At 41.9% G+C, this 27,228-nt stretch overlaps 2 protein-coding genes across 5 annotated transcripts in view; both read right to left on the bottom strand.

Moving 5' to 3' along the window:
- stim2b (stromal interaction molecule 2b) overlaps positions 1-3,128 on the bottom strand; it is a 48,327-nt gene extending 45,199 nt beyond the window's left edge. The window contains exons 1-2 of one of the 4 annotated variants that reach the window (XM_030076315.1): positions 2,557-3,128; positions 1,375-1,538 (exon numbers count right to left, since the gene is read on the bottom strand). In XM_030076315.1, coding sequence (XP_029932175.1) covers positions 1,375-1,510 — 136 coding nt within the window. In that variant the 5' untranslated portion in view covers positions 1,511-1,538; positions 2,557-3,128. The other 3 variants (XM_030076314.1, XM_030076317.1, XM_030076318.1) reach the window with 3 other exon arrangements.
- Positions 3,129-5,748: 2,620 nt separating this feature from the next.
- Positions 5,749-26,719, bottom strand: tbc1d19 (TBC1 domain family, member 19). The gene is made up of 21 exons (XM_030076623.1): positions 26,514-26,719; positions 26,291-26,363; positions 26,119-26,164; positions 23,927-24,002; positions 23,670-23,744; positions 23,116-23,179; positions 21,963-22,009; positions 21,767-21,877; positions 21,499-21,571; positions 20,356-20,394; positions 18,186-18,298; positions 15,825-15,899; positions 15,485-15,547; positions 11,535-11,619; positions 11,332-11,376; positions 10,780-10,812; positions 10,572-10,681; positions 10,099-10,190; positions 8,181-8,296; positions 7,944-8,014; positions 5,749-6,839 (listed from the first exon to the last, which is right to left on the bottom strand). Exons 1-21 carry the CDS (start codon positions 26,607-26,609, stop codon positions 6,765-6,767), a joined length of 1,578 nt encoding a protein of 525 aa, XP_029932483.1. The 5' UTR covers positions 26,610-26,719; the 3' UTR covers positions 5,749-6,764.
- Positions 26,720-27,228: the final 509 nt, after the last annotated feature.

The raw sequence follows: 27,228 nt of genomic DNA, 5'->3' as shown, positions 1-27,228 counted from the left end.
ATAGTTTTGCTTTTTTAGCCAAATCCTCATCCTTAGCCATTAGCACTTCATCTTAATGACTCAGAAAACAAAGAAAGGTGGCTCACGACAGGCTATCCAGCAGCCCAGGTCAAACAATGGAACCTGACTTGGAAAAGACGCCTGCCTAAATTAATAAAAAGCAGGAGAAAAACTACAGTAAGCATAAACAAATCTGGTCAGTTTATGGCTGTTGGAATAAAAAAATGTGAATGTCCTTGTTGAAAGTCATTCATATGGATGAACTCCAATCATATTCCTGTTGCTTATTGCTAAATAATGCCTCCAGTCTTGCACCACGTCTCTGTCCATCCCACAGAATATCACATGAATCAGTCTAGATCTAAAGTGACCTTACACCACTGATAACCAACATACGACTGAGCAGATCAGCAGCAGGAGGTTGCGCTTACTCACCCATCACAAAGACCGTGTAGGAGGGTTAATGAAGCCTTACTCTGAGTACACAATTCATTTATCGATGAGACAGCGAGAGCATTTGATATCATTCCCATTCCCATAATGAAACCTCTCTTCAAGCATGGGTCTGTGTGGACTTTTACATTAGGCCTTGATTGCCTGATGCCTTGATTTATTTCACTTTGGCAATTAAGACACAGTATTTTCCTTACAGCTGGTCAGTATTGCCTGAGAGGGAGAGCTGCAACTGGCAACATCTGGACTGCAGTTTGGAAATAAAAGGTAAACTGTGACCTTCAAGCTGCGATCCTCCTGTCATCACACAATGAAAGGCATGCATCTCTTCTTGGAAAAAAAAAAAAAAAAAAAAAAAAAAAAAAGGCACCCATCCATCCTTACATAAGAGTGATGCTGCCAACTATAATGTGTGACTGGCATGGTGTCTGGCTCACAAAGGTGGATGGGCTCTACCTTGTGGTGACAAAGGTGGCCCAGCTGTGTTTTGGATGGGGTTTACCCTGCACACTACGTGCCCCAATACACGATTGGTAGCATTACAGTAAACACTCCTGCCCTGTGTGTGAGGATGCATTGGGCATTCCAGTCATGCCGGCATTCCTCAGCAATGTACAGAGGAGAGGGAGAGAGAGAGAGAGAGAGAGAGAGAGAGAGAGAGAGAGAGAGAGAGAGAGAGAGAGAGAGAGAGAGAGAGAGAGAGAGAGAGAGAGAGGTGACGACGAAAAGGCACGACTGTCTCTGTAGGTGCTATCAGTTTCCATTAAGCACTGCGCTAGGCAATCCTCGGCATTCCCTAAGAAAGCGACAGTGTGTGTGTGTGTGTGCATGAGCGTGTGTGTGTGTTATGTGTGTGGTGCGCAGGGGGGGCATGCGTAAATATAATTAGAGACACTTGTATCCGACATGAGCTGCGCTTACCTGTGGTGGCTACATTTGCAGTATCAGACGAGTGGTTGGGTAGATCATTCGAGTAAGTGCTCTCCAAGCCCAGTACCGCATAGATGACGAGTCCACGTAGCAATAGATTCACTACCTTATGGATGGTGTAACTCATGGTGGAGATGAGCTGAAATGTGACAGTTCTTATCCGTAGTGGGGGGGGGGAATGGAGATTTAAAGCCCAAAAAAACACAAAAACAGAAAAACAGAGAAAGAAAAGACGATCCAGATGAAAATATAAATATATAAGGGTTTGACTGGACACACAACAACAATGGACAGTCACAAAATTTCAGCCTTATTGGTGCTGAAGTGACAGAAACGTGTCGTGTCCCGCGGAAAGAAAAAAAAAAAAAAAAAAAAAAAAAAAACAGAAAAGGACAACACAGCTGGAAAATGCACCAACTTCAAAAACCCGCAGTAGACTAGTTTGTGGAAAAGCCTAGATCTTTGCAAACCTACCGGCTCTCACACAAAACAGGAGCAGTCATATTTATTGCTACCTTACAGGGGGGAAAAAAAGAGGGAGGATGGTTTATCTACACAATAATACTAATGCTAAATATTCACCCGGAAGCCAAATTAGTTTATTAGCAGATCAAAAAAGAAACTCCGCTGAGCTCTTATGGGGTGGCTGGCTGTTCCAGTGGGGTGTCAAGCGTCAAGCAGCACCCCTCCATGCCTTTGATATCTGATTTTACAAAATGGAAAAATTGAAGCCCGACCTACAAAAAAACGACTGGTTAATTCATACAAAGAACTTCTACAGAGAAGTGCACATGCAGCCTATGTGAAGGAATCCCCCATCCAAAACAAAATACAAGAAAGCGAAAGGGGGGAAAAAAAAAAAAAAAAAAAAAAAAAAACTAGTATCTCGCTACCGTGAAAAAAAAATCCGTAGGCTATCACCCGCAATAGCAAGTGCTGTAGGCTATTAAATCCTTATGTAGGCCTGTGAGTTGGAACAAAATAGTCTCTGTACTTCCACGTACAGTATGCAAACATCGGAGATAGCTTCAGCATATTGAACACGCAACGTCTCGTAGGTCCGCCTCTTCAAACCCAAGTGGCAAATCCCATTGCATTTAAAAATAATAATATTAATAATGAAAAATTAAAACATTTGCGCTTTTCCTTCGTCGCTCTCAATCCTTGTCCGACCTGTTATCAGCTGAGCAGGACGTCCGCCTACTTGTCGCCAAATGAAGTTTTTTAAGTGAGGTTTTCGTGACTCGCCGCGGTGCTGTTGTATCCTCCTGTCATAGCGACTGCTCGCCGGCTGATGCAGAAGGAAGGGGAGCCTCGGGGCGGAAGTCAGCATGCGAGGTTGTTTGACATCAGAGGAGGGACGGGACATTAATTTCGTCCCCGCTGTCGTGTGTAAGCAGCCACTTACGCGACGATACCGTGGGGATTTGTCATTCCTTTAAGAGGGGGGCGACTCGAGTCCGCCTGGTTTGTCGCTTTGCGCCGCATCACAGCCCCCCTCCCTCCCCTGCTAGTCCGCGTTGCATGCGGAGGCAGTGAGGCGCACAGCTCCCTGGCACCGGGCTCTCCGGCCGGGCACACGCTTTGACTTGAACTGCATCCAAAGCGGAGGGATTTTCCTCAGAAACTTCCAGGGGGTGCTCTTTATTTATTTATTTATTTAATTTTTTTGGGGGGGGGTTCTTGTCACAGTGACGCGGATGCTCCCCCGGCTTATTGTTCTCCACTTCCCCTCACCGGGCCATCCTATAATACCGCCGTGCATCCAAGTTTTCCTCCTTGCTGAGCGCCTCCATTGGCCAGAAGGTCCCAACATGGCAGAGCGTGATTGGCTGCCCCGCTCAACGCTTTTTGTCTGTTTTGAAGACACCAACCGCGGGAAATAGCAACATTAAAGTGCAACAATAATGTATTTCTAGGTTTCTAGTTTCCCTCTTTTTTTTATATTATTCCCCGTGGTGTCTGGAGATTTTCTTTTCTTCATAAGAGGCCAGTCGCTGCCATTTAACTCTGTGCCGCATGAAAAACAGCTTGCACAAGCTTGAAAATTGCCAGAGCAACGTAATCCATCACAATAAACACGGAGCATTACTTTGGTTTTGTCGATGCTTATGTGTAATAGCTTGAGTTGTGTTTTCATATCAGTGTGCTGAGTCTCCACCAAGAAATAATACCTCTTAAAACTTTACTGCCAAATCCATGTCTTTATTTGGGGCATCTATTTGCCAGAACAGCAATTTAACTGCAACCTAGGTACCACAATGCTGGTATTTAAAAAAAAAAAAAAAATCTAATCACACATGGTATGCATTGTGAAATAATTGGGGAGAAATATAATATAGACAGAGGTTATAATTCTAAATGTCACCCGTTATTTTACTGTAAAGTCTAGGGTTGTCAAAGCTGGCTATCGGCAATGTGAAACAGGTAGATAGGCAAATACTGCTATTATTGCATTTCTTAGATGTTCACATAATGAAAGAATGTGCATGAATGATAATTAGGTTCAAAGGTTTCACTTACAACACAAGTAAGGTGATGCTAAATAAAGTTATATCTGCAAAACAGTCTCAGAAGTTTGTGAAGCCTGGCTCTAAGGGTAAGGGTTCTGACATTTTCATGCCACAACAGGCCACAGATGGCAATGATGCTGCTTTTGCTGCAGAGGTCACAAAATGCCCTTAAAGACCCCTTTAGTTCCTTGATCCAAATTTGAAAATCATTACTCTTGTTGCTGTTCCAGATGTGGACAATCATGAAAAGTCTTGCACCTATCATAAATTTAATTGTCTTGAGATCGTAGCCCATGAGGCAGAAAAAAATGAATAACAGTTTCTGAGTTTTCTTGCTTCAGAAACTCCTTTAGAAACTCTCCGAGGTGTTTCCTCTGTGTCTTGGGAGCAAAAACTCCCTGGCCCTGGAATGTCATGACACTCTGAATCTCCCCACCTACTCACATTTTCAGTGGCTCGACAACAGAGGTTGGTGCCACGAGTGAGCCAAGAGCATTGTGCTCTGAAGCCAAAGACGCAAATGACAAGAATTACTAATTCAGTGTTTTGCTGCACTGTGATACACAACACCATCTTACGATGACACCATCTTACCCACAGTGCTCTCTATCCATTCAGATAGTTTGTGTGTGATCTACTGAGGTTTTCAGTCTGCTGTAACCCTGCCTGTCTCCCGGCACCCCAATGCAGTTTGGCTGGATTATTTACTTTACTATTTCCTGTAAAAGAACACCGGAAAAGTGTTAAAATATTCTGCTTGCACCAGTTGAATAGTGATCCATTTTCTCAGATTGCTTCCTGAATATTTTTCTTAGGGTTTCATCTGAAGCTTTTTATGACACCTTTTTCAATTTTCCAATCAAAGCAAGTATTTGATATAACTAATCTAAAAAAAAATAAATAAATAAAAAAAAAGCCAACATATTAATATGCATTTAAAAACACATGAAAAATGACATCTTGATTGAAGATAATTGATATCTGTCAAGATACATTTGTCAGCCAGGAGCAGGGTGACTATAATATAAAAAGGGATGTGCTTCTGTTTTATATGGCATGGCTGGAAATCCGTTGAAGATCGCGAAAACTGACCAAAATTTAACCTCATAGCTGAGGTGTCATTCTATATCCTGAGTAATGAGAGCACGGAGCCAAAACATCAAACAATGTACCGCAGCCCAAACACACTGTGAGGGTGGCACTGAAGTAGATGGGCAACCTGATACTGCTATCTACAAGAAATCTTTCAGCGATGGCCAGCCTCAGACTGATGACGGACAGACGGGATATCGCCCTGCAATGCAACACATCAGCCACCAGGAGGGACTGGTGTTTGGTTTGGGATGAACTACACAGGAGGTGATGGTGGCTTCAGAAGGAACAGACTTCTGGGGGCCCAAAGGAGGTGGATGACTGATAAAAGAGCCAGCCGTGGGAATCCTGGTAAACAGGTGGCAGATGTAGCGGCAAGCATCATGGGAGAGGGAGAAACAGAGAGCAACGAAAAAGAAGAGCAGCATAATTCGATACGAGCCCACAGAGGGGGCAGCAGGGAGGACGGCAGCCAACAACGAAGGAGGAATAGAGCAGATGCTAAGAGGAGGGCTGAGGGGGCAGACTATCAAGTCCCTCAGTACTGCTGCCTGTCAATTACACATTCTGCCTGCTAAAGTTCAACGCCTGTGGTGAGCTGCCAGACTACAGTACGCCCTGTCCAAATATTTACCCTATCACATAAGGAGTGATATTCAGTTAATGAGTATGCATGATCAAACAATTACTACAGCAGCATCAAAGAAACCTGGTTTTACACAGTATGGCGTGCGGGAAGAAGGAATAATTGTCAGGGAAATGTTCAAGAGACAAAACTGGTTTATTTGAGTTCAAAAATCAGTTGTGTTATCTGAGGGTGCGATGAACAGTGGTTGGACAAAAAGAGTGATATTGGCACTGACTGGCAAAGAATACTGTTAACAATAAAAAAAGAAAAAAAAATGCATTTGAACGCATTCAAATCAAAGGTCATGTTTAGTGCAATGCAGACACAGGCATCAGTTCCTTAAATTAAAAATGAAACAAAACACATAAAATCCCCTCAGTTTGATAAAGTAACATAATAAATAACGGGAATGAAGGAGCTAATTCTTCCCCCCATGAAATACAGTCATGAACCGTTTCTTTGTGTTTCATTTATGTACAAATACAGCAGCTTCAAAATCTATCATTACAGTAGTTACAGATAAATTAAAATGTGGCTTTTGACTATTTGCCTCAACGTGCTGGTGCAGGGTAGAGCCTCCAATCTTCTCCTTCATCAGCAGTAGCATTATCTAACAAGCGCCAGCCACTGAGCAAAATATCTAATTAACACTTCATTAGCCAAGCTCAAAGACATTACTGTTATTCTCTCACACATGGCTATCACAATACAATTACTGCTTCATGCAACTCATCTCCTAATGAGCCTCTCAGCTCGAGCGTTGCTGCACGGATCATTTTACTTACAGGGCATATGGCTTAAGGAGGTTAGCTTAGCCTGCTCGTCTGCAGGCTATACTTACATACTGTATAATATCTAATAACATGATACAGGCTATTCACTATTTATGGATTATGTGTACTGAGGGGGATTTGGCTTTTTGCTTGGCCTAGTGCAAGACTAACTGATGATGAACGCAATTCATGTAATGTATATGTCATCCCTTAGCTACATGTTAGTTAGGCTGGCATCTCTTGATGGATGATGGGTGGCGTTGGCGTGGGTACAACATGGCAGAGTGGCATTTTTGTGGTCTCTTTACCCGCCCCGACTCGTCTGCGCGGCACGAACGTGTGCACACGTACACACGTACACGATCACCAGGGTCCTCAGATGGCAGTGGCGAATAGGAAGATCTGGATTAGCGGCATGACCTTCAGAGTTGAAAGGTCGGCGAGGACAGCCTGCGGTGTGGTTGTTAAACAAAACGCAAATCAGAAGCCATCAACGTTCACACCCCCACTGAGCACAAGCGACCTCCCCTTTGCCCACAGAGCTCTGGAGCACATGACAAGGTCTCTAAAGTTCCCTCCTGAGAAACATGTTTAAGGATTTAAAAAAAGAAACACACTGAAACGCATGCATATTGATGTTGATGATGCAGGATCCTTGGGAAATGGGAGTCCGCACCTAGGAATACGCTGTTCCCCACCCTGGCCTTTTGGGATTGGTGGAGATTAAATTTAGGGGCCCTATCATGTTAAGAGAGGGGGTCTTATATTTCAACGCTGGGCTCAAGGCTCTAAAAATAAGAGAAGGAGCACCATGTTATGATATCTTCTCTCCGCTGGGCCAGGTGGTAAATGAGCAAGCAAATAGTGCGGGCCATCAGGTCAGCTTGACGCCCCATGCGTCACATCATGGATTAACCCCCTCAAGGAGGAGGGAAGGAGCAAGTCATCATATGGTTTACTGTTGCTCTCAGTCATTTGATAGCGAGCAGGGCCACAGTATGGGAGCTGATGTGGTATACAGTACATGACATGAGACTCACGCTTCCAAGGCATGCAAAAGAATTACATTACCAGTTACTGTAATAATGCCACACGAATGACAGTGCAAAACCCACTGTGGTGTGTATTCAATCAGCCATGATTCAGTAAAAGCTGTGATTAGTTGCATAAGTGGCAAAATGGCATAAGTGTTGTTCGTCTGAGCGTACAGACACATGTTGGGCTTTGTATAAGAGCAACTTTGTCCCTTTCAGCACAGGTAGTATCTGGATGTGGATTTGGTGGTGTTTGGGAGTGTAAAGGGAAGTGTTGGCGTTTGCGGAAGAGGGGAGCGCACAGGGCTGGGTAAGAGGGTATGAGCTCTTGAGTGTCCAGCCAGCGTTTTTTTAGACATGCGCATGCAGAAGACTGGGTTACTGGTACTGGATGGTCATCAACAGCTATTTCCAGACTTCCAGGGCTATGTGGGGGAGGGGACTGGAGGGGGGGGGGACTGGACACATGCACACACACACATACACCCACACACATAAGTCCAGTGTGAAACAAACTTACCTCAGCTGCGGCCAGTGACGTCACCTCCATCAGGTTCTCAGCACGGAAGGCAAAGACAGCAGCTGCTAAGACTGAGGGCGGTGGGTGTATGGAGCGGTGGGGGAAAGAGAGAGAGAGAGAGGAACAGGATATAAGAGAGTGATAAAGGGAGAGAAAAGTGTCCACTGGATGAAAGCAGTGTCCTATGAAATATCAAGGTCATTTACAGCATAGTGCCTAGCTGCAGTACTCGCCTACCTGCAACAATCTCCAGCGAGTTATAGCCCAGGATTCGGTCCCACAGCAGGAGGAGCTGGTCAGTGGACAAATAGCCAGAAAAGGCCCGCACCATCCACTTAAAGGCTATACGCAACCTGGGGACACAATAATTAAGTTTGTAGGTACAGTCAATGCAACAAAGACAGCCTCTTCTAGAAGTGGAGGCCATCAGTAAGCCAATATATTCCCCTAAGAACTGACCATGGAAATTTATAGGAATTCATATCCTGGGGCAGTTAAGTCATGCGCCGCTCTTGATTAAATCCTAGAAACCAGAAAACTGAACCCTGAGTTTGTAGTGTTACTTGGATGTAAAATATGGCACTGCACTGTAGACAGTAAATGGAGCACTGACAGTGTTGACCCATAACATTTATACTGTGACTTCCTACACCAACCAACATTTCAGTTCTGGTTGGCACCTGTAAGTTAATACCAGAGCAAGAAATGCATTTTGGTGTGACAATTCCACTTTGCATTTTATGGTTCCTCTATGTCACTGTTCCATTCACTGTCAACACAACCCCAGTTAAATAATTAGTTAAATTATTAATGGTTTGATTTTTTGGAAATGCCCTTGTCTACAAAGATGCTGTTTGCTTCCTTATTAGACTCAACTAATACAGGCGATTTCATTTTGAGGAGATTGTGATTTCAGTAATCCACCACAAGATGGCATCAACCTTCTAAAATACTTCACTGCAGGTCACATCACAGCAACAACCTTCAACCAAGATTAACACACTGAATTTACTCCTAGCTGGTAGGTCCTTTCAGGTTTACCATCAAAGATGGTATTTAATTGCAAACCTAATGGTAATAAAATGGAAATGGCAATCTTACAGAGGTCACTCAAACGTTGGGACTTCATTTGACCTTGGATTATAACCTGTGGTCTACTACCCATCTCAGTTTCTTGTTGGTAAAGAAGGTTATTATGCACAGGTATAATCTCTGAATTGTTTGTATTTAACTGTGGGCAAGGTTTCAGTCAAATGACTTTTTTTCATGACGTCTCTAAAGAATAAAACCCTGTGTTTAACTTTCTCGGAGTTCTCTGCAGAGGTTAACTACAAGAAAAACTCTGTGCAGTGTAGTTTAGGTAAGGATAGCTGATACTGATGAGGCTGCTCGCCGTTTTCATCTGCCGTGATCAAACGAAGGGGAAGGGAACAGATATCAAATGCATACCAAATGAATCTGCAGTAGCCTCGCAAGTCTTTTAAGATCCTCAATATTTACATGAACTGACTCCTCTGACCTTGATGTCTCTGTGGACAGATGGCTCCTATGGCAGTGAACCATACAGCCAATGTGGAGCACTAACCAGGATTTAATGAGTGTTAATTCATATGCAGTGAAGAATCAAAGTAAAGGAAATGCTACAGTCTCACTACATGGTTAAATAATGCTTGCTCACCGACAACAATATCTGTTTGCAACAACGATGGCTGGTGTGTATGATTTTTTTTTTTCCATTAATATTTTAGGTAGATTAAGCAGTTTTGCATAACATGGAATTTATTAAGTTTGGTCAAATTTCATTCAAGCAATGGGCATGAGACTAATGGAGGATGCAATATTTTTACACCAAGGTAAACAAAATGTTGATTCATTTATTATTATTGAGGTCAATGTGACCATAAAGGAAGGAGGCAGTTTAGGTGATATGACTAGGCCATAGTAGGTTCAGTCATTGGGCCCTTGTGGAGTGCCATAGTAAAATAGGAAAAAAAACAGGAGCACATCAACAAATGCTTGGTGGCACCTGGCAGGACCATTAGTGAATTTATTCTGTTCCAGCAGTCAATGAAACCAATGTTAACACTATATCCTGCCAACTGAACTGGACAGAACCACGGAGGGATGGTGCTGAAGCAGTGCACCGGTTACTCACGGCTGCGCTTCGATCTGACGGAGGTGGTAGAAGAGCTGGGGGAGGTGGGTCTGGAGCAGCCGCTCAAACTGCAGGCACAAAGACACTATACCCTGCAGGAGCACCAAAGGCAAAAAAAAAAAAAAAAAAAAAAAAAAACCATGAAGTGTGCACATGCAGGCACATGTCCCGACACAATGCATATGCAAATGCACACACGCACTGACACACTCACGCAATCCAAACATTCACACACCCACCACTGAATACCAGATACAACAGAGCACGCAAACAGAAAATTCACACATCTAACACATAACAAAAGATGCAAAATTAGATTACACACACACACACACACACACAAACATATATTGTATGTATCTATACATCTATACATAGATAGATACATAAACAGATAAATAGAAAGATATAGATGTGTACATATATAGTAAAAGGCACACACACACTCACACACACACTCCTCAAGTGCTTACCGAAGGAGAGGAGGAGATGGAGTGCAGCCTGAAGAAATAGCGGATGTACATCTCCCTGAATACAGTGTACAGCTTTGATGGCTCATTGTACAGGAAACACAGAGGGGCCACTGGTGGGGGGGGGGCAGGCATACATGTGTACTCCTCTTTATGTCTTACTCATATAATTTGCATGTGTACTGTGAATGCTGAAGGTTAGCATACTCACCATACATTGAAAACCCATGGAAAGGTATGACACCTATGCAAGGGAGATTTTCAAGTTAGCGCACTTCCAACACACAAGCATTCTGAGCATGTCGTCCATTATAGTTTTACAGAAGTAATATATTTTGTTAGCCTCCCGTAAAAAGATCAGACCTCCACACACTTTTTTGGGGTTGGATATTATAGTAAATACACCACGTTTGTGGCATTATCCTCCCACTGAATACATTTTCACCACAAACATATCTGCATGTATTGGGACAGTTCTTAAAATGGTATTTTTAAGAGTCTGTATGAGCTTCTCATGACTGAATACAACTGCTATGGGATTTCTGTGGTACTATCATGTGACAGTTGGCAGAAGTTACACCAGGGTAGTGTTGAGCAGGTGAAATACTGCTTCACGACATGTTTCACTATATTTTCAGTCTGTTGCTAAGATAGATTTTAGTGGAATGTCTTTGATCGTTTGCGCCAAAGAGATGGCACGTTGTCGCTTTTCGCTGTCCCTAAAATCGTGTAATATGATGTGAAAGTCAAGATGAAGGCTCACCGTTAGGAGGATACACCACGGCACACTCCTCAACTCCCACTTTTCCTGTGAGGCAGACACAGAGGTCTTGATAACCAGGATTTATAACAGCCTGTCTGAGTTGTTTAATTGCTATTCCCATGTATGTACACATACGTCTGAGTCGGTGTGTATGTGTGGGCGAGTGTGTGTGTGTGTCCTTGATGAAGGGCATGGCGTCTCACCCTGGATGTAGGATTTGGGAGGAGTGGCGCTGTTGTAGCTGAAGTGCTCCAAGACAGCGGTGTCTCGAGAGAAGCACAGCAACACCTGTGGACACACAGGTTTAGCACGCCAACACACACACATGCACACTTGCACACTTATTTGGCTTGCTTGTTTGTTAGTTTTTAAATTTCGAGTTTTTCTGGCAATCAGAAAATTCATTGGCACAAGTTTCACGTGAATAATAATCAAAGCAATTAAAATCACTCATAATCAACTACAACAGCCATACAAACAAATCTGATTATTTAAAATCGAAGCCAGCTGCATAAAGATTAAATTTAGCTTCTATAATTAACTTCTGTATTATTTAAACATGGAAATTAAAACAATTATTATTTACTAAACAGCTTTGGCCTAAAGTTCTGGTCTTTTAAGCAACATACAGCGTACACATTTTCAACAACAACCACACTATTGAATTACTTTAGAAATATAGCAGGAATACTCTAGACAGCAGTGTGGGCACACATCACTCACTCTGTCTGCAATTACACAATGCTATTTGTCACTGTGATCATAAAGTCGTGTCTTGGAAAAGATTGGGCTACATTTTACTTTTATTGTGGCATTGCCATGCACACTAACTGTCTTAAAAAAACAAGAACAGAAAGTTTGGCTCAAAATTCTAACAGATGATTCAAATCATCAGCTTTTAGGGGGCAGCCTCAAAAACTAACATGGTCTAATGTTTAAAAAAACATTTGATTCTATTCAGACAGGCATTTACATCAGTATCAGTATCACCTGTCATAGATGGGAAGAGATCTTATATCGTTATCAGCCTAAAAAACAAATATCATTCCACCCTTAGATCTCATCTTACATGGCTGTATGAATAAATCTGATACTAAAAAAAGATTGTCAAGTACACACTACTCTAACCCTGGTATCAAACTGGTGAATAACCCTTTATATTCTGATAAAAACATACATAAAATATATATGTAGATATTATGTACACACATACACACACACAAACTCACAGATAACCAAGTATACATGCGTAATTACAATGTTATGAAAACATACACACAAATGTAGGCCCTTTCCAACTCCCATTATGTTTCACACACATACACACACACCCAGGGGTCGGAGGGGGCAGGAATTAAGAGTGCCACATGCATTAGACACACACATGTCTATACGCAGCAGGGATGTCTGTTGATGTTCTCGAGTGGCCTCTGTTCCTCTTGGCGAAGGAACTCTATTAAAGCAGCGCACCTGGAGCCAGCGTTTCAGGATGTACTAAAGCAGGCAGTAACAGGGCTTCAAGTGGCTGCTCGTTTCGCAAAATGACCACGGGAGCAGGGGGTTCATTTTCACCGGCCACTTCAGGTGAATTACATCCGGGATGAAATGATCTATCGGTGCAAAAATGAGACCTGCAGCGCTTTGGATGACCTCATTACTGGGAGATTACTGACAATCACAGCAGATGAGGACTGCAGCAAACGTCCAGGCAGCCCCCCGGCTGAGCACAAGTACTATTTGGTGATTAATTTCCAGACTTTTCCAGGCCTACATTTCCAGACATCTCAGGGGATTTTTTTCAGACTATGTTTAACATCTCAGGCTACTGATAGCTACATGTTTGTCATGCATTTAATTACTCCCACTGTTATGTGTGCCGGCGGCGGCTTCATCACTTGTCGGCTTTGCGTTGGCGGGTTGAGCAAAAAAATGATGAGACGCCAGGTGCTGACGATGCTTTAAACAAGATCGCCATGTTTTTTTCCCTGCCATATGATCAGTGACGGCTGCCTCGCTCATGTTAAAGATGTCAAATGATTTCCCACAGAGTTTGCACCATTCTCTTTTCTCTGTTTTAGAGTCCTTCCCCAAACATTTTTATATTTTGAAAGAGTAGCCATTTCTCAGAAAACTGGCATTTTCCCATCGTGTGGCCTCGGCCGGTATGGCACAGCAGGTTCCACCATTGATTTGTGCACCGTAATATGGACAGCGGTTTGAATCGCTGTGCCCCTCTGACTCAGTGGAAAACATATTCAGCGGGCACATGTGAACAAAATCAAATTACGAGGCTCGTATGACTCATTAATTATTGCAATTCCTGAATTACGCTTTTTATAAAATCGTAAATACAAGCATTTGCCTGGAAACGCAAATAGTTTTCCATACTCTGTCCTCTTTTTCCATCGTTATCCAGACCTGGAAATGATCCAAATTATGTTTTATACTTTTACAAATGGCATAGGAACCCTGAATTTCAGAAGTGGGTTGTCCACCATCCTGCTTCAAGTACTACAGTATTTTTGTTTGTCCTGGACTGTGTACTCATTCCCAACGAGCCACAAAGAGCAAAATCGATAAGTTGAGGCCCACCACACCTGAGGACAGATTCACAAAACATTTTTAGGAAATAAAGTGTAATGCTGCTTTCAAAGTTTATTAATACAAACATTTTTAAAGTTAATATTCATAAAAATAGTTTCAAGTATTATTTTTCCTCAGTTATAATTGTTTCAGCTACTAAACGATACGCCTCATCAACATAAACACATTAAGACAATTAAGTCGGTATTTCAAAGCATTAACAGTTCTACTTGCTGTGTTAAACTCAGCATGTCTCTCAATTTTAAATTTTGGCAAATGTCTCATAAAAGCAAGCTAGCAAATTAGACAGCTGCATCAAAAATGCCCTCAAGCAAAAGTTCCCAATTTCTGAGCCTTTTTGTATATTTGAAGTTATGTTAACCATGAAGAAATACACCTTAAATAACTGTTCTAAATTGATTGACAGATGGAAGTAGATTAGGTTGCAGCTAAAGTGGAAAATATCACTCTACTGTTTAAGTTGTTTATAATGCATTTACAAGAGGGGGGCCTTTTTGAAAGTAAAAACACAAAGAGAAGTTTGAAAGAGATCAAACTAATCAAGACAATTTTATCTTATCTTATCTTAAATATCTCTTCAGAACTTCAGTCACGTCTTGAGCTCTCTCATCCCGGCCGTCAACATGTGAATTTTTCCACTGCCTAGCGAGTTCATCATCAATCAATATTGACAGAGATGTTGCAGCTTTATTCTCACCACACCTGTGTACCCTTTGGTTAACCACCTGGAAGACGATGTGAGCTGCTGCTAAGCAAAGAGCTTGTCGAGTTTACCGTACTCCTCCACCAGTCAAACAAAGAGAGGGCAAACAGAACTGTGTCTGTTGGACCAGCTACTGATAACAGGTCAGACTGGATGTAACCCTCTCTTGGTGCTGCCTGGCCTCTGAATGTAACAGGAGATACACAAGGCTGTTATTATAACTGTAGAGCTGACAGAGGCACTCAAACAATTCAAATACAAAGATAAGAACCCCGACCCATACTCACACACTCTTATCTGGTGGTTAGATTCAGACAACATAGTTAGTTCTGAAAAGACAGTAATTATATTTAACCTGCAGACATTGTGCTGCAGAGAGCACAACCTGTCTGATGTTTAGAAAAGCAAGAAAAAAATCCATTTAGAAAATGCAAACGCCTGCCGGCAAGCAAAGACACTGAAATGCTACCTTCATTAATAACCCATCTCTTTTCATTTTCAAAAGTGAGAGTAAATATTTGGAATAGATTTCATTCATTTTAACTCGCCTATTGACTATATTTGATTTGAGCTAGTAGATGTAAACTCTTTTCTACGGGCCTCTACAGTAAATAAGGGCCATAAATACACCTGAATTTGAACCTAAAAAGCCTGAATTAAATTGTTAAAGACGTGGATTTCATAAAAAGTCAAGATCACACCTTTCTTCTGGACCTTTTCGTGAAAATGGGAGCATTTGAACAAGAATACTGAAATGGGAGGATGTTGTGTGTGTGTGTGTGTGTGTGTGTGTGTGTGTGTGTGTGTGTGTGTGTGTATGTGTATGTGTTGGGGGAGGTATCCCACCTGATAGAGGTAGTCTTCAAACACAAAGTAGTAGTCGTCGTTACTGGCTGTGAGCTTCACATCCTGGTGGACAGGACATTTGTTACAGGAATTGAATTTTCTCCGGTAATGCTAAGAGCACATCAACATTTAACTGCTTGGAAATAGCATTTCACTGGCAGTGGGATAAAAAGTGATATGAAACTTATTAGTAAACACATCAGACACATTTTACCAACTAAATATACTTTACACAATAGAGTAGGGTGTCGGAACAATGACTGAGGATCTAACAAATGGGTTTGGTTCCAGCCCCATGCAGTTTCATAAACATGAACGCTGAACATGTAGAGGAAGGTACCTTGTAAATCAGGTTGTCCACTAACAGGTCGTGTTGTATGACCCCAGCCTTTAGCTGCTCATAATGCATCACATCCTGAAAGAGGCAGAGAGCAGCAGTCACTGGGTGAACCATCTGGAGCACTGACTTTGCACAAAAACGGACAAAAAGTGGATTGTGTTTACTAAATCTTTTGTGTGAGCAGTATCTTCTATGAAAACCATATCAGGCATACAGTTTGTGTGTGATGACACATACAGTACTGTACAGGAAAATAATTAAAGGTTTGTAGACATAGCTGGCGTCTGTAATCCTTTGGAGTGCCGTTACCTGGACAAAGCCGTACATTCAGCTTTCCAAAAATGTGTCACTGAGGAGGAATGTTCGACTTCTTTTATTATTTATAAATCCATAAAGCACCTCAAACTGCTAAATCAGGTTTATGTATCCTCGCTGACAACAGCAGGATTCAGGTTAACATATGGCTCCTCTGTCGTTTCCGACAACATGGTTAAACTCAGAGCTGTCTCCGCTGTTTGAGACAAGTTATCATAAAAACAGGCAAGAACAGGCAACCGGGTGGACAGGGGAATAAAAATGTTCTGTGTGACTGATGTGAGGCAATGACCAGCGGATGTGAAGAGGAGAGAGGCTGAGATGGTCATTCTGAGTGCTGAGGTAGGGGCTTTGAGTCCTACTTCCAACAGAATGGATACACTTGGTAATCTGGACAGCATCAACTGGAGAGATAAAAAAAAATAAAAAGAAGTGTTCTGCTAAACTGATTAGAAGTCGATTACCAGATCTATCTCTTATCAAGGGGTTATCAAGGGGATGTGAGGGGCATATCACTTCACAGTGGTTATATTTGTGGAAAATGAAAGCTTCCTCTTGTGATGCAGCAAACAAACGTTAATTAAAAACTTCATAATGGACAATGAACAGTGGACGTCTTAACAGGGAGCTGGTTAAGCTGCAATACATTTGCGAACACAAGGCAAATGGGACAACCCACACTTGTGTATTTGCGTCAGTGTATTTAGCCAAAGAGGAACACATATTTACAATCACTTGCCTTCCAAGGAAGAACAACTGCGTGAGAATACGTCTGTTTGTTGAACAGGGACAGCCCGTTATGTCATGTCTAGTTTGTAATGTCTGAGTTAAAACGCTAAGCTGTTAATAAGATACAAGTCGTGCAATTTGCCCTGATTGTAACTGCGGGAGCTTACACACAGCCGGCCAACTCTGTAAAATGTGTTTGGCCCAGCACAGTCTGAGGCCGTGCTAACACTGTCCAGACCTCCATCAGGTTCCTGTAACTCTCCCTTGGAGATCCATCTTCCCGCTGCGTGCATTGTTGTATCAGGTAGGTCAAAACAGGAAAGCAGGGGGTCTTTGGACCACAGCGTTTATACAGCGCTTTGCCACACAGGGAGCCAGCCACTCTGTTTGCGCTAGCTGTGCTAAATTGCCACCATTTGATTACATTAGCGTTTGTGCACGCCCGACAATCCACAGTGGGCTTGCATAAACACCAGAGGAGCTGATATACAGCTTATGTACAACTTGTAACTGAGGCCAGGTGGGGCTCCATCCGAAAAAGCGACCATTTCATACTGGAAAGCAATGGCGGTTGTATGACATAATTAGAAGGGATGGCTATAATGAACACATAAATATTCATAAATCCGTACGCACCAAATTTAACCTCTTTAACACCAATCACAACGATGGGTTTGTCACTGTTGTGTGACTAAGCTTTGTTCAAACACACAGAGCTTTATTTCAAATTTGAGTGATCCCAAACTTTCCAAAGATACCAAATATATCCTGCTGAGTTACAGGGACATGTGTATGAAATGATGCAAGACAAGACATCTAGATATTCTGTATTTGTTGTAATGCTGCAGCTATAAAACAGCTGGGTCTTGGGTTTGACTATGTCACTCAGTCTAAGTACGATGCAGCTTCACTGAACCGGCAGACACAGAAATGTATGTGACATTGTTATTCATTATAGAAAAAAAGATTTTCTCATTTTTAATTTAGGGGGAATTTAATAGAGAATCCGAATTCAAGGAGTTAATGACTACCTGAGTGTATGAGTGTATGGGCATGTGTACCATCAGGCAGAGTAGACTAAACAGTGCACAGTGAAGCTTGACAGACACAGATACAAAACAAAGTCTTCAAAGCTCAATCATTAAATTTTGACTCTGGTTGGTTGTGCGGAAACGGCAGCGGCTGAAAAGTTCAACTTGTAGAAAACATGAAGTTTGGGAATCACTGCAGCTGTGTGTGCATGGCAGCTTTATGACAAACACTGACAGCTGACAGCCGCCGCCACTGTGTGTGTGTGTGTGTGTGTGTGTGTGCTACCTGGGGCTGGTTAGTGGAGTTGAGGATGAGGGCCCACAGGTCTGCCCGCAGCCCCGTGGGACAGCCCTGCCTGCTGTACTGCTGCGCTGCTGCAGTGTCCTGCTCCAGCACCACTGGGGAGAGAGAGACAGACAAGGAGTGAGACACAAGAGAGACAGACAGATATAGAAGACCTAGGCAGAAAAAGAAAGTTAACAACACTGAGAGACATGAACTCAGAAAGACAGTTCTTCGTGTTCAGTTCCAACACAAAATAACGTCAGAACACAGGACAGATAACATCCTGGAGTTTTAATTGCCAACTAGGAGTGCATCTGATGGAGACTCGGTGGAGGAGAAAGCATTTGAAGCCCCAGGATTCGTAACGAGAGTGGCACATCACGAACAAACAGCTGAGTCACGCAGCTCAGTTTGAATCAGCTGGGAGAGTCAGCACCTGCGTGTCTTAATTGACGGCACAACATCGAACACAAAGGGCCCTAAAACTCGTGTTGAGGTTGTTCTCTCCAAGGCGCCTCACACTCTTCTTTAAGACGCGACTATCAACTTTGCTTTCTTAGAATGAATAATTACGTAAAGAAAGAGAAAATCCATTCGACATCCCTTCTGTTCAACAGGTACCTTGATGCGTACAGCTCAAAGATTTTATCTTACATTAAAAAATATCATGTTAAGTAATTGCCCTGTTTTCAATGGTACAAAGAAACAGGATTCAATTGATCGGGCCCACAAATAAATGGCAAATAATTGCAATCTATTACCTATCAACCCATGAAGACTATGAGAACTATAACTTTTTGGTGTAAAATGTGTTTAAATCTATGAAATTAGAGACTTAGGTTTTCACTGTAGGAATTTTAAGACAGGTGAAGGGTTGTCTTAAAGTTAAATTTTCTTGGGAAGAAACATAAGAATGTTAAAAAATAGATATATAAATTTTTGAACAAGACTAAAGAAAAAAATAGCACTTGAGAAGATTTATATTCCTCAGAAGGTTTCATGAATCTAGCCTCAGGCGGGTAAAATCACTGTCCTGTTTCAAAAACTTCATGTGCTGTTAATACTTTTTAGAAGATCTTTTATTCTGCTCATTTCATTTTTTAACTTTATTGATTTTATTCTTTTCTTCTTTTAATTTTATTTATTTAACCTTTATTTAACCAGGCAAGTCATTAAGAACAAATTATTATTTAATTAATTCAAATCAATTATTTAATGTTAATGGAATTTTATTAAACATGTTCACATATTGGAGTATTATTGTTTTGGTTTTTCAGTGATTCACTTTGGAAATGCTGTTTCAGAGAGGTATTTTTATTTATATGATCCTTCTTATTATTATTATTTATTTATTATCTAAACTGACAGATTGTAGGCCATAGTCAGCCGCAGTGCAGTGGCTCTACGTTTGGGTTTCACTGCCTTGCTCAAAAGCAAAAACAAGCAACAGCAGTGTCGGTTCACAATTCCATCACATCCATGTGACAATGTGTAAACACAAAACGTATAACGCAGGCCCTCCCATAAAGGCAGTTATTGCATAACCTCTCCAAATCCACTCAGATGCGCGCTGTCAACAGCGACGCTAACGCAACACGCTCTCAGACGTCTCCATCCTGTTCTCAATCTCCCTTCAACCGTCGTGACAGCAGCCAAAAACACACGGCCCTTGACTCGAGGTGTTAGCCAGCCATAACATAAACTAACACACTCCTCTCCTCTTTATTTCGCTTTTTGAGTGCACTTAACACTTGGCCTCAGATGTCCCTGGCAAATAGGGTGCCAACGCACAGCAACCCGGGGGTGAAAGAAGTGGACACGGGCCTTGAGACTGTGTATATAAAGTAGTGCCTGTGTTTTTAAGACTCTCATCGATTGATGCCCGACTGGTGTCCATAAGAGGCTGAGTGTTTACACTGTGTCATAGCATGTCAATGAGTTCAGAGTTAAAGTGTCCCGCTCGTCTATTAAGCCATCCTGCGGGGACTAGCACCTGAGAGGACCAAGGAGAGGATTAATTAATGGGAGGTGCCGACGTCAGGGAATTTCTCAGTCGGTGGAAAGAGGACGGGAAGTCAGTGAGAATGAGGGAACGCGAAGAAGAGAAGACAAGGAGACATTTTTATGAAAACATTTTAAAATAGCAAACCAAACACCTTGTCTGTCTTACCTTTCTTCCCAATTTGAACGTACTCGCTTTCAAACAAATCTGCACAAAAATAGGAAAGAATTAACAAAAAAAAAAAAAAACATACATCAGTAGTCAGCTTGTAAGTGGCTCTATTTAAATACAAAAAAGTTATCCTCCAAGTGATAACTAACATTATCGCTTTGATTTACAAACACAGGGCCAATGCTATTTAAAGCCTGAGCAGCAGACTGTACCTCTGTTAATATCTGGACATACAGAGATATTGCTTGAGAGATCCCAGACAGCCATGTGGCATGGCAGAGGGACACAAGCTGATAGGAGAGCCCCAAAGCTCGTGTGGTTTACACCATTTGAGCCCAGTGTTCAAAAGGTAAACAACTCTTTATCTGGGTGTTCCCAATGAATCGCTGCTACAGTAGACAGACATCCTTTTTGGTCAGATATAGAGCACAATGGTTATTGTTGGAGTCGTCCATGTTATTTTCTGAAATATAAAAAGCGTAATTTAGGGGCTATCCACACCGGGTGACAATCAGATTCAGTTATATATTGTATAGTGTATATTTAATAAGACGGCTTATCAAAAAATATATTAAATATTGCATCTCCCACCTCATTATCTCCATGTAAATAAGAGTCACCTCGCAAACAAACCTTTTAGATCCAGTTTTAATCAGAGAGAACAGATATAGATTTGATTAACATTTTTTCTACATGACTTTTAGTGCGAGTTCAGCTTCCTTTTAGGGTTAAAAGTGGGTCGGTTCTCCTTTTTCTTCTTGTGTTTTGCCTCTCTGGGAACTCTTTGCCCCCCTGCAGTCCCTTCATGGTTATAATTACCAGAAAATAACTCACCCTGAACGTGTTTTACAAAGTCATTACTACACTTGAATGCCCTTTGTGCAAAAATCACCATAATAAATCAATCCTCAACGGTTATGCTCATTAGATCAACATGAACACACACTCATACGCCACTATGACAACATACTGTGCGACATACAATGTACAATGATGGCAGGTCAATTAAATTACTTGAGAGGGTTTGTTTTTTTTTAGTCGTATTAGTATTTGATTTCTACTGAACCTCACTGTAAATGACAGCTTTAGCCTGTATGATGATTCTAGTTTAAATAAAGACATGTATGATGCTGTATGTACCTGGGTGGATGTGAGTGTTGTCATCAATGCCCAGCTGCCCGGTGGTCAGGCTCAGCTCTGAGTAGGCCTCTCTCTGCCGGTTCAAGAGAGAAAAAAAATCCTAAATCCAGTCCATTCTCTACATTGTAATGGTGTATTTCAATGTCTAGGGTAGCTAAACAGAATATCCTCCTATGCATTATAACCTACAAGGGCAATGATGGACTCAACACATGCAGACGTGCACACACATGAGCACATCCAACCAGACCCACACCGGGGTTCCTACCATCTGTGGGATGTCCCTGACATTGAGGGGGACCTGGATGAGCCCCCAGTGGCTCCTGGAGCTGATTTCATCGCTGCAGTCGTAGTTAGGGTTCCGCAGGCCGATTAACACCTGGAGGGGACGGGGAATGTAGTTTTTGAACACCAGACGTCTTTCTTCTCTAGCATGAACAGCTTTGAATACTCCCACTGCTTACCTCCAGAAAGTCTTTGGGGGCGTACACAGGCCTGAAACGGCTTAAATCTGCAAAGGGCATACAAAACATGAATGTGTCTAAAAAAAATACATCAGATGATCGTTTCATTTCAGGATGACAGTCTTCCTATTGAAGTGCGTGGACACGATGTTTGCGCTCCCTCAGAAAAGGTTTAAATATATGCTATCTAAACTGCACAAACATATCCAACCATCAAGTTCACTTCAACAAGTGGAACCTGAATATTACTCAGCGCGACTTTGTGACACCAGTCATCAATCTGTGGGGACGGAATAAGAAGTAACAGAACGGTGCGGAACAGCCGACGCAGATTCAGCCGGTCTTAAGTGGGACTTCCAGCTGTCGTCCGTATAGCACAGCAGTAAAGTCAAGTGCTTCGTCAGCCGCAGAACGAGGGCACATTAGGGTTTGGACAGGGGTGCTGGAAGGTTCTGCTTGTTATCGTAGTTCAGTCCAAGGAGTCTGGATAGCTTCTATACTCACAGTCCCGAGTGTTTACAGCATAGGGACGGCACACAGTCCTAAATGTTATCATACCCCACTGTGCTCAGATAGCACTGTTAGGATACAAGGTTACACCGTGTGCTTTGTACATGTACGGGTTTGAAAAATGAACGTGGGCTGGCTTGCCAAGCACTAGCCCCTAAATACTATAAATAAACAAACCATTACCAACTACCTGGAATTTAATGCCAATATACAGTAAAATCTAATGACAAAGCCAATACTGAAAGTACAACACAATCCCCACAGCTGACACACACTGAGCACGTAACCCTCAGCTATTCTAATGCAGTTACTAAGTGCATAGTAACGAGTTCTGTGGTTTTGGTTGGCAGCTCAAGGTACCAGTATGTCGAAGTCAGTGGTTACCAAGTCCTGCTCGCCCATTCTCTAGTCTAAAGGGATTGAAATAAATGCGGGATGTCAGGTGACTGCAAGATAGAAGCGCGCCCTGAGGCCTGGAGATGGTTTGGTCTAGCTGGATGAATGGTTAGCAAATTACTGAAAAGCACAACGCACACTAAGAAAACCTTCCCTGGACAAATAAAGGCTAAAAAAAACATTAAGTGGTATAGCTAGTCGACAATTGTGTGATGCTATGTAGAGTCCCTGGATAATATGTTGAGACCTGGCTCGTCTGTGCCCATCTCGTTCCATTTGTTGGTGAGCTCCTTCTGCTCCACTGCAGGCCTCTGTGAAGCAGGCAGACATATGGCATGTCATTTACTAAAGTGCATACTGCCAAAACAGAACCAATATCAAAAATGACACACACAAACCGTGCTTCTTGGACCACAAATAAAACCATCTCTATGTAGGGGCTTAACCCATTGAATGTGGAGTTTCCACTAAATTTAATACACCTAGACTGGGTGAAATACTCAAACCAATGGTTGGCATTGTTTTATGACTGCAATATTACATCAATATCTGAATGTTTGTGCATAAATACACACTTCCCTGTAACTTTGGTATCTTTGGAAACCTTCAGATCTCTGTGAGTGTTTGAAACAAAGTTTAAACTAACATTGGGCTAAAGTAAAACTTAGACCTCCCTAAGCTCAGAATAGAATGATGTTGGCTAAAAAATGGTCTAGAAATATCAAAATATGATGATAGGTGCATTGCCTGGTGACAGCTATTGTAATTATTCTTAGCCTAGATTGAAAACATTTTAGGTACCATGCGAGCCAGGGGGACTCCCAGCTCTGTGCACATGCTGTTCAGGCTTTTGAGGATACGCTTCTCCCAGCTGGCCTGTGTAAGAGAACACACACACACATACACACACACATACATTCAGATACTGTGTTACAAATGCCCAAGTGGTAAAAAATGGGCCAGATCTCTGAATTCAACAGGCCAATAATAAAGAGAAGAATCACAGAGGTAGAAAGGGAGGGAGGCAGAGTGATGGAGATGGGAAGAGACAGACTGACCTGAGCTTTGCGCATGTAGGCCAGCGGCTCTTTGAGATGCTCTGGAGGAGCTGCGGGATGGCTTGGAGGGAGTTGGCTAGACCAAGCACACACAAGAAAGGGGGTGGGGAGGGGAGACAGGATGGAGGGTTGATCAAGTAAATCCATTAAAATGCCACAGTGTTTCGGGAGCTGCCGCATGTCATCCCATCTTTCCTGTCAATGTCTATTGTCCTATCGATAAAGATGAAAAAGCCACAAAAATAATAGCAGAAAAACAAGCTATTTTTACCAAGACAGTGACAGCTTTTGACAGCTTTGAGGCACTGAAGACACTAAATACAGTTCACACAGTATAAGATAGAACAGAGTGTAAGACAAAACGCCAGCGTTTGAAATTGAACGGCATAAAACTACATGACAGCCTAATTCTGTCAAGCAAGAGAATGAAACAAAGGGGAAACACTGGCAATGAGCCCAATAAAGTTACACATTTTCTTCCCTTATACACACACACCAAAAAAAAAAAAAAAAAAGTCACCATTAGTGCCCTGCACATAGACCTCAGATGAATCAGTGTCTGCACCAGAAACACTTGTCTCATGTCTGTTCCCCACTTACACTGTTCAAAGCATATTAAATGGCTCGAGGTCTCCATGTGCTTCGCGACATTCACTCCAATCTAAACAGCCATAAGAGCACATACGGCTGAGTAATAGCCAAAAGCAGGAGGCATTACTCAGTGTTATATGTCACCCTTACAAAACAGCAGCACCAGCCGTCCTGTGTTCCAATCTGTCTGAGCAAAGTAAAGACACCGCTGTGTGTTTTCCTTTAAGGTAAGAGATCAACAATTCAGTCGCGAGAAGAAAAAAAAAACACTTTTCAGAGCTATTTGTCAATTTGATTCTCAGAGATTCAAACAAAAAAGTGTCAGGGTGACTTGGGAATAATTCTCTAGATTGTTGAATATTTCTGGAAAGAATCTAACTGCTCTTTGTCATATTCTAAGATATAATAAGAATCAAATAACACTTAAAGGCGCAAGTAAATGACATTATCTTATATTTATTAGCGGAATTAATAAAACAGGTCAAATATAAAACAGACATGGTTACTACTGAGGTTAATTTTATGGTGACAGCGGCCTGGGTTCAATTCCAGGCAGGCGCTTTGCTGCATGTCCCCTGTCTCTATCCTGACTTTCCTGTCTCTCTCTCCACTGTGGCTGTCCAATAAAGCAGAAAAAAATAATCTTAAAAAAAAAGAGAGAGAGAGAGCAGAAGAGATCGCAACTGATGGTGGTATGGAGGTCTGCAGGGTTCAATTTGTGTCCCAGTGGTTACAGAGAATGTCCCTGGATTTAATGGTCAAAAACTCATATGCTAAACCTGAGCACCAAATTGTTCCAGGGGCAGAGCAACCAGCGGGATGTGTGTTATGATCACTCTGATGAAACACAGACATGTTCTCTGGTGTCTCAGAAGACTATCTAAAGAATTCTCAAAGCTAAACCAGGCGACTTGGAGGGTCGGGGGCTCCAACTTGCAACGGGATGTGATTGTTTCTTTTTTTTTTTCAATTTTTTTAACCAAATTTTGTTGTTTTTTAAGTACAAGGCAATCCAACAGAAGCATCTTTTAGTGGCACAGTCAGAAAACTGCAATATACTGAAATGGCTGCGCTTGAGGATGCATCCTCGTGCATGGGACACGTGTGGGAATGTTCACACTTTATGCAAACAAAATTTAGCCTCTGTAATTATCCATATGCCACCCAGAGAGGGAGATTTACAACTGTGTCAAGCTCCATGCTATATAATTAAAGAGACCGTGCTATTTGTACAGTTAATTACAAATAGTGCATATATGTGATACAACCACAACACCATGCTTGTGCAGCTTGACCACAAATTAATAACCACCCTGTGTCTGACCAGGGAATTATTCTGGAAAGCCCCTTGAAGACTTAAATACATATTTTTATTCTGTTTAGGGCTGGTAAATATTAGGAAATTAAATTAGGACACTGTGCAAGACCTTTAATTTAAAAAAAAAAAAAAAAAAAAAAAGTTATTACCATAACTGCAGATGGTAAGGAATCAGCATTGAATCACCTCATAGGATGTGTGATCTTATGTGTGTGTGTGTGTGTGTGTGTGATAAGGCATAAGACAAATATTATAAAGACACAAAGACTAGAAAATTACTTACATATGCAGTTCTCTATACACTGCATTCTGTAGCTTTCTCTCCCAGCCTGTAACACACAGTAAAATGCATTAAACTAAATCACAGTGGCGGCACAATAATAACAATGAATTTGAAGTTGCTGTTTTTTTAATTTATTTTCATACATGACAGGGGGAGTTAGCTACGTGCGCACCTGATGTTTTCAGAAAATTCCGCACGTCCTCTTTAAGAGACTCCAGTTTTATCTCGGGTTGGTGTAAACACTCCTAAACAACATTTGGAGAGTGGGAGACAAGTCAGGCATACTGTATCTGGTGTCTATGCTTGTGTTTAAATAAGAAATGTAAAAATTATAGTGGTCTTTGTATCGCCACAGTGTGTGCCGGGCGTCGCTAGCTAAAGGCTAAGTTACTCACTTTGGCCTGCCTCTCTATCTGAGAGTGTAAATGGCTTCCTTTCAGCCGCTGGACGATCTGAGAGATTGTCAGCGATAACTCCGTCCCCTCGTCCATCCTTGTCACAGCTCGTTTTGTCCTCAGCTACAGCGGCACAGCTTGGTCTCCCTCCTCCATGGAGCATCCGGCGATGCGGCAGCCTGTCTCCCACCCTGCAGAGGTTACTTAGCAACTGAGGAGGGCGCGTGTGTCTTCTGCGGGGGAAACACGAATCGGACAAATTGGTTCCTACCTTCCACTCCGACGGCAGATTGAGGCAGTTAAGGATTTGAAAACTGCTGTTAAATATCTATCTATCTATCTATCTATCTATCTATCTATCTATCTATCTATCTATCTATCTATCTATCTATCTATCTATACATACATATAGATATAGATATAGATAGATAGATAGATAGATAGATAGATAGATAGATAGATAGATAGATATAGATATAGATATAGATATAGATATAGATATAGATAATCCCATTTATTTCACACCTAGGAAATAAATTGCACTCAAGATTGGAAATGATAACAACAGTCACTGTGTCGTCTACTAATGTGGGTTTTATTAAATTCAGTTTAGCGGCGGTAAAGTCACTTGTTCATGTATTGAACAAGTGAACAAGTCGTTCATATATATAAATGTGTGTGTGTTATCCACCATTTCACTCTGCATAGCCTACTG

Source organism: Myripristis murdjan, chromosome 18 (genome assembly GCF_902150065.1).
Source record: "Myripristis murdjan chromosome 18, fMyrMur1.1, whole genome shotgun sequence".
In the NCBI taxonomy this organism is placed as follows: Eukaryota; Metazoa; Chordata; class Actinopteri; order Holocentriformes; family Holocentridae; genus Myripristis; species Myripristis murdjan.
Note: the sequence above shows the minus strand (reverse complement) of the source record. Positions and strands in the feature narration are given on the sequence as shown.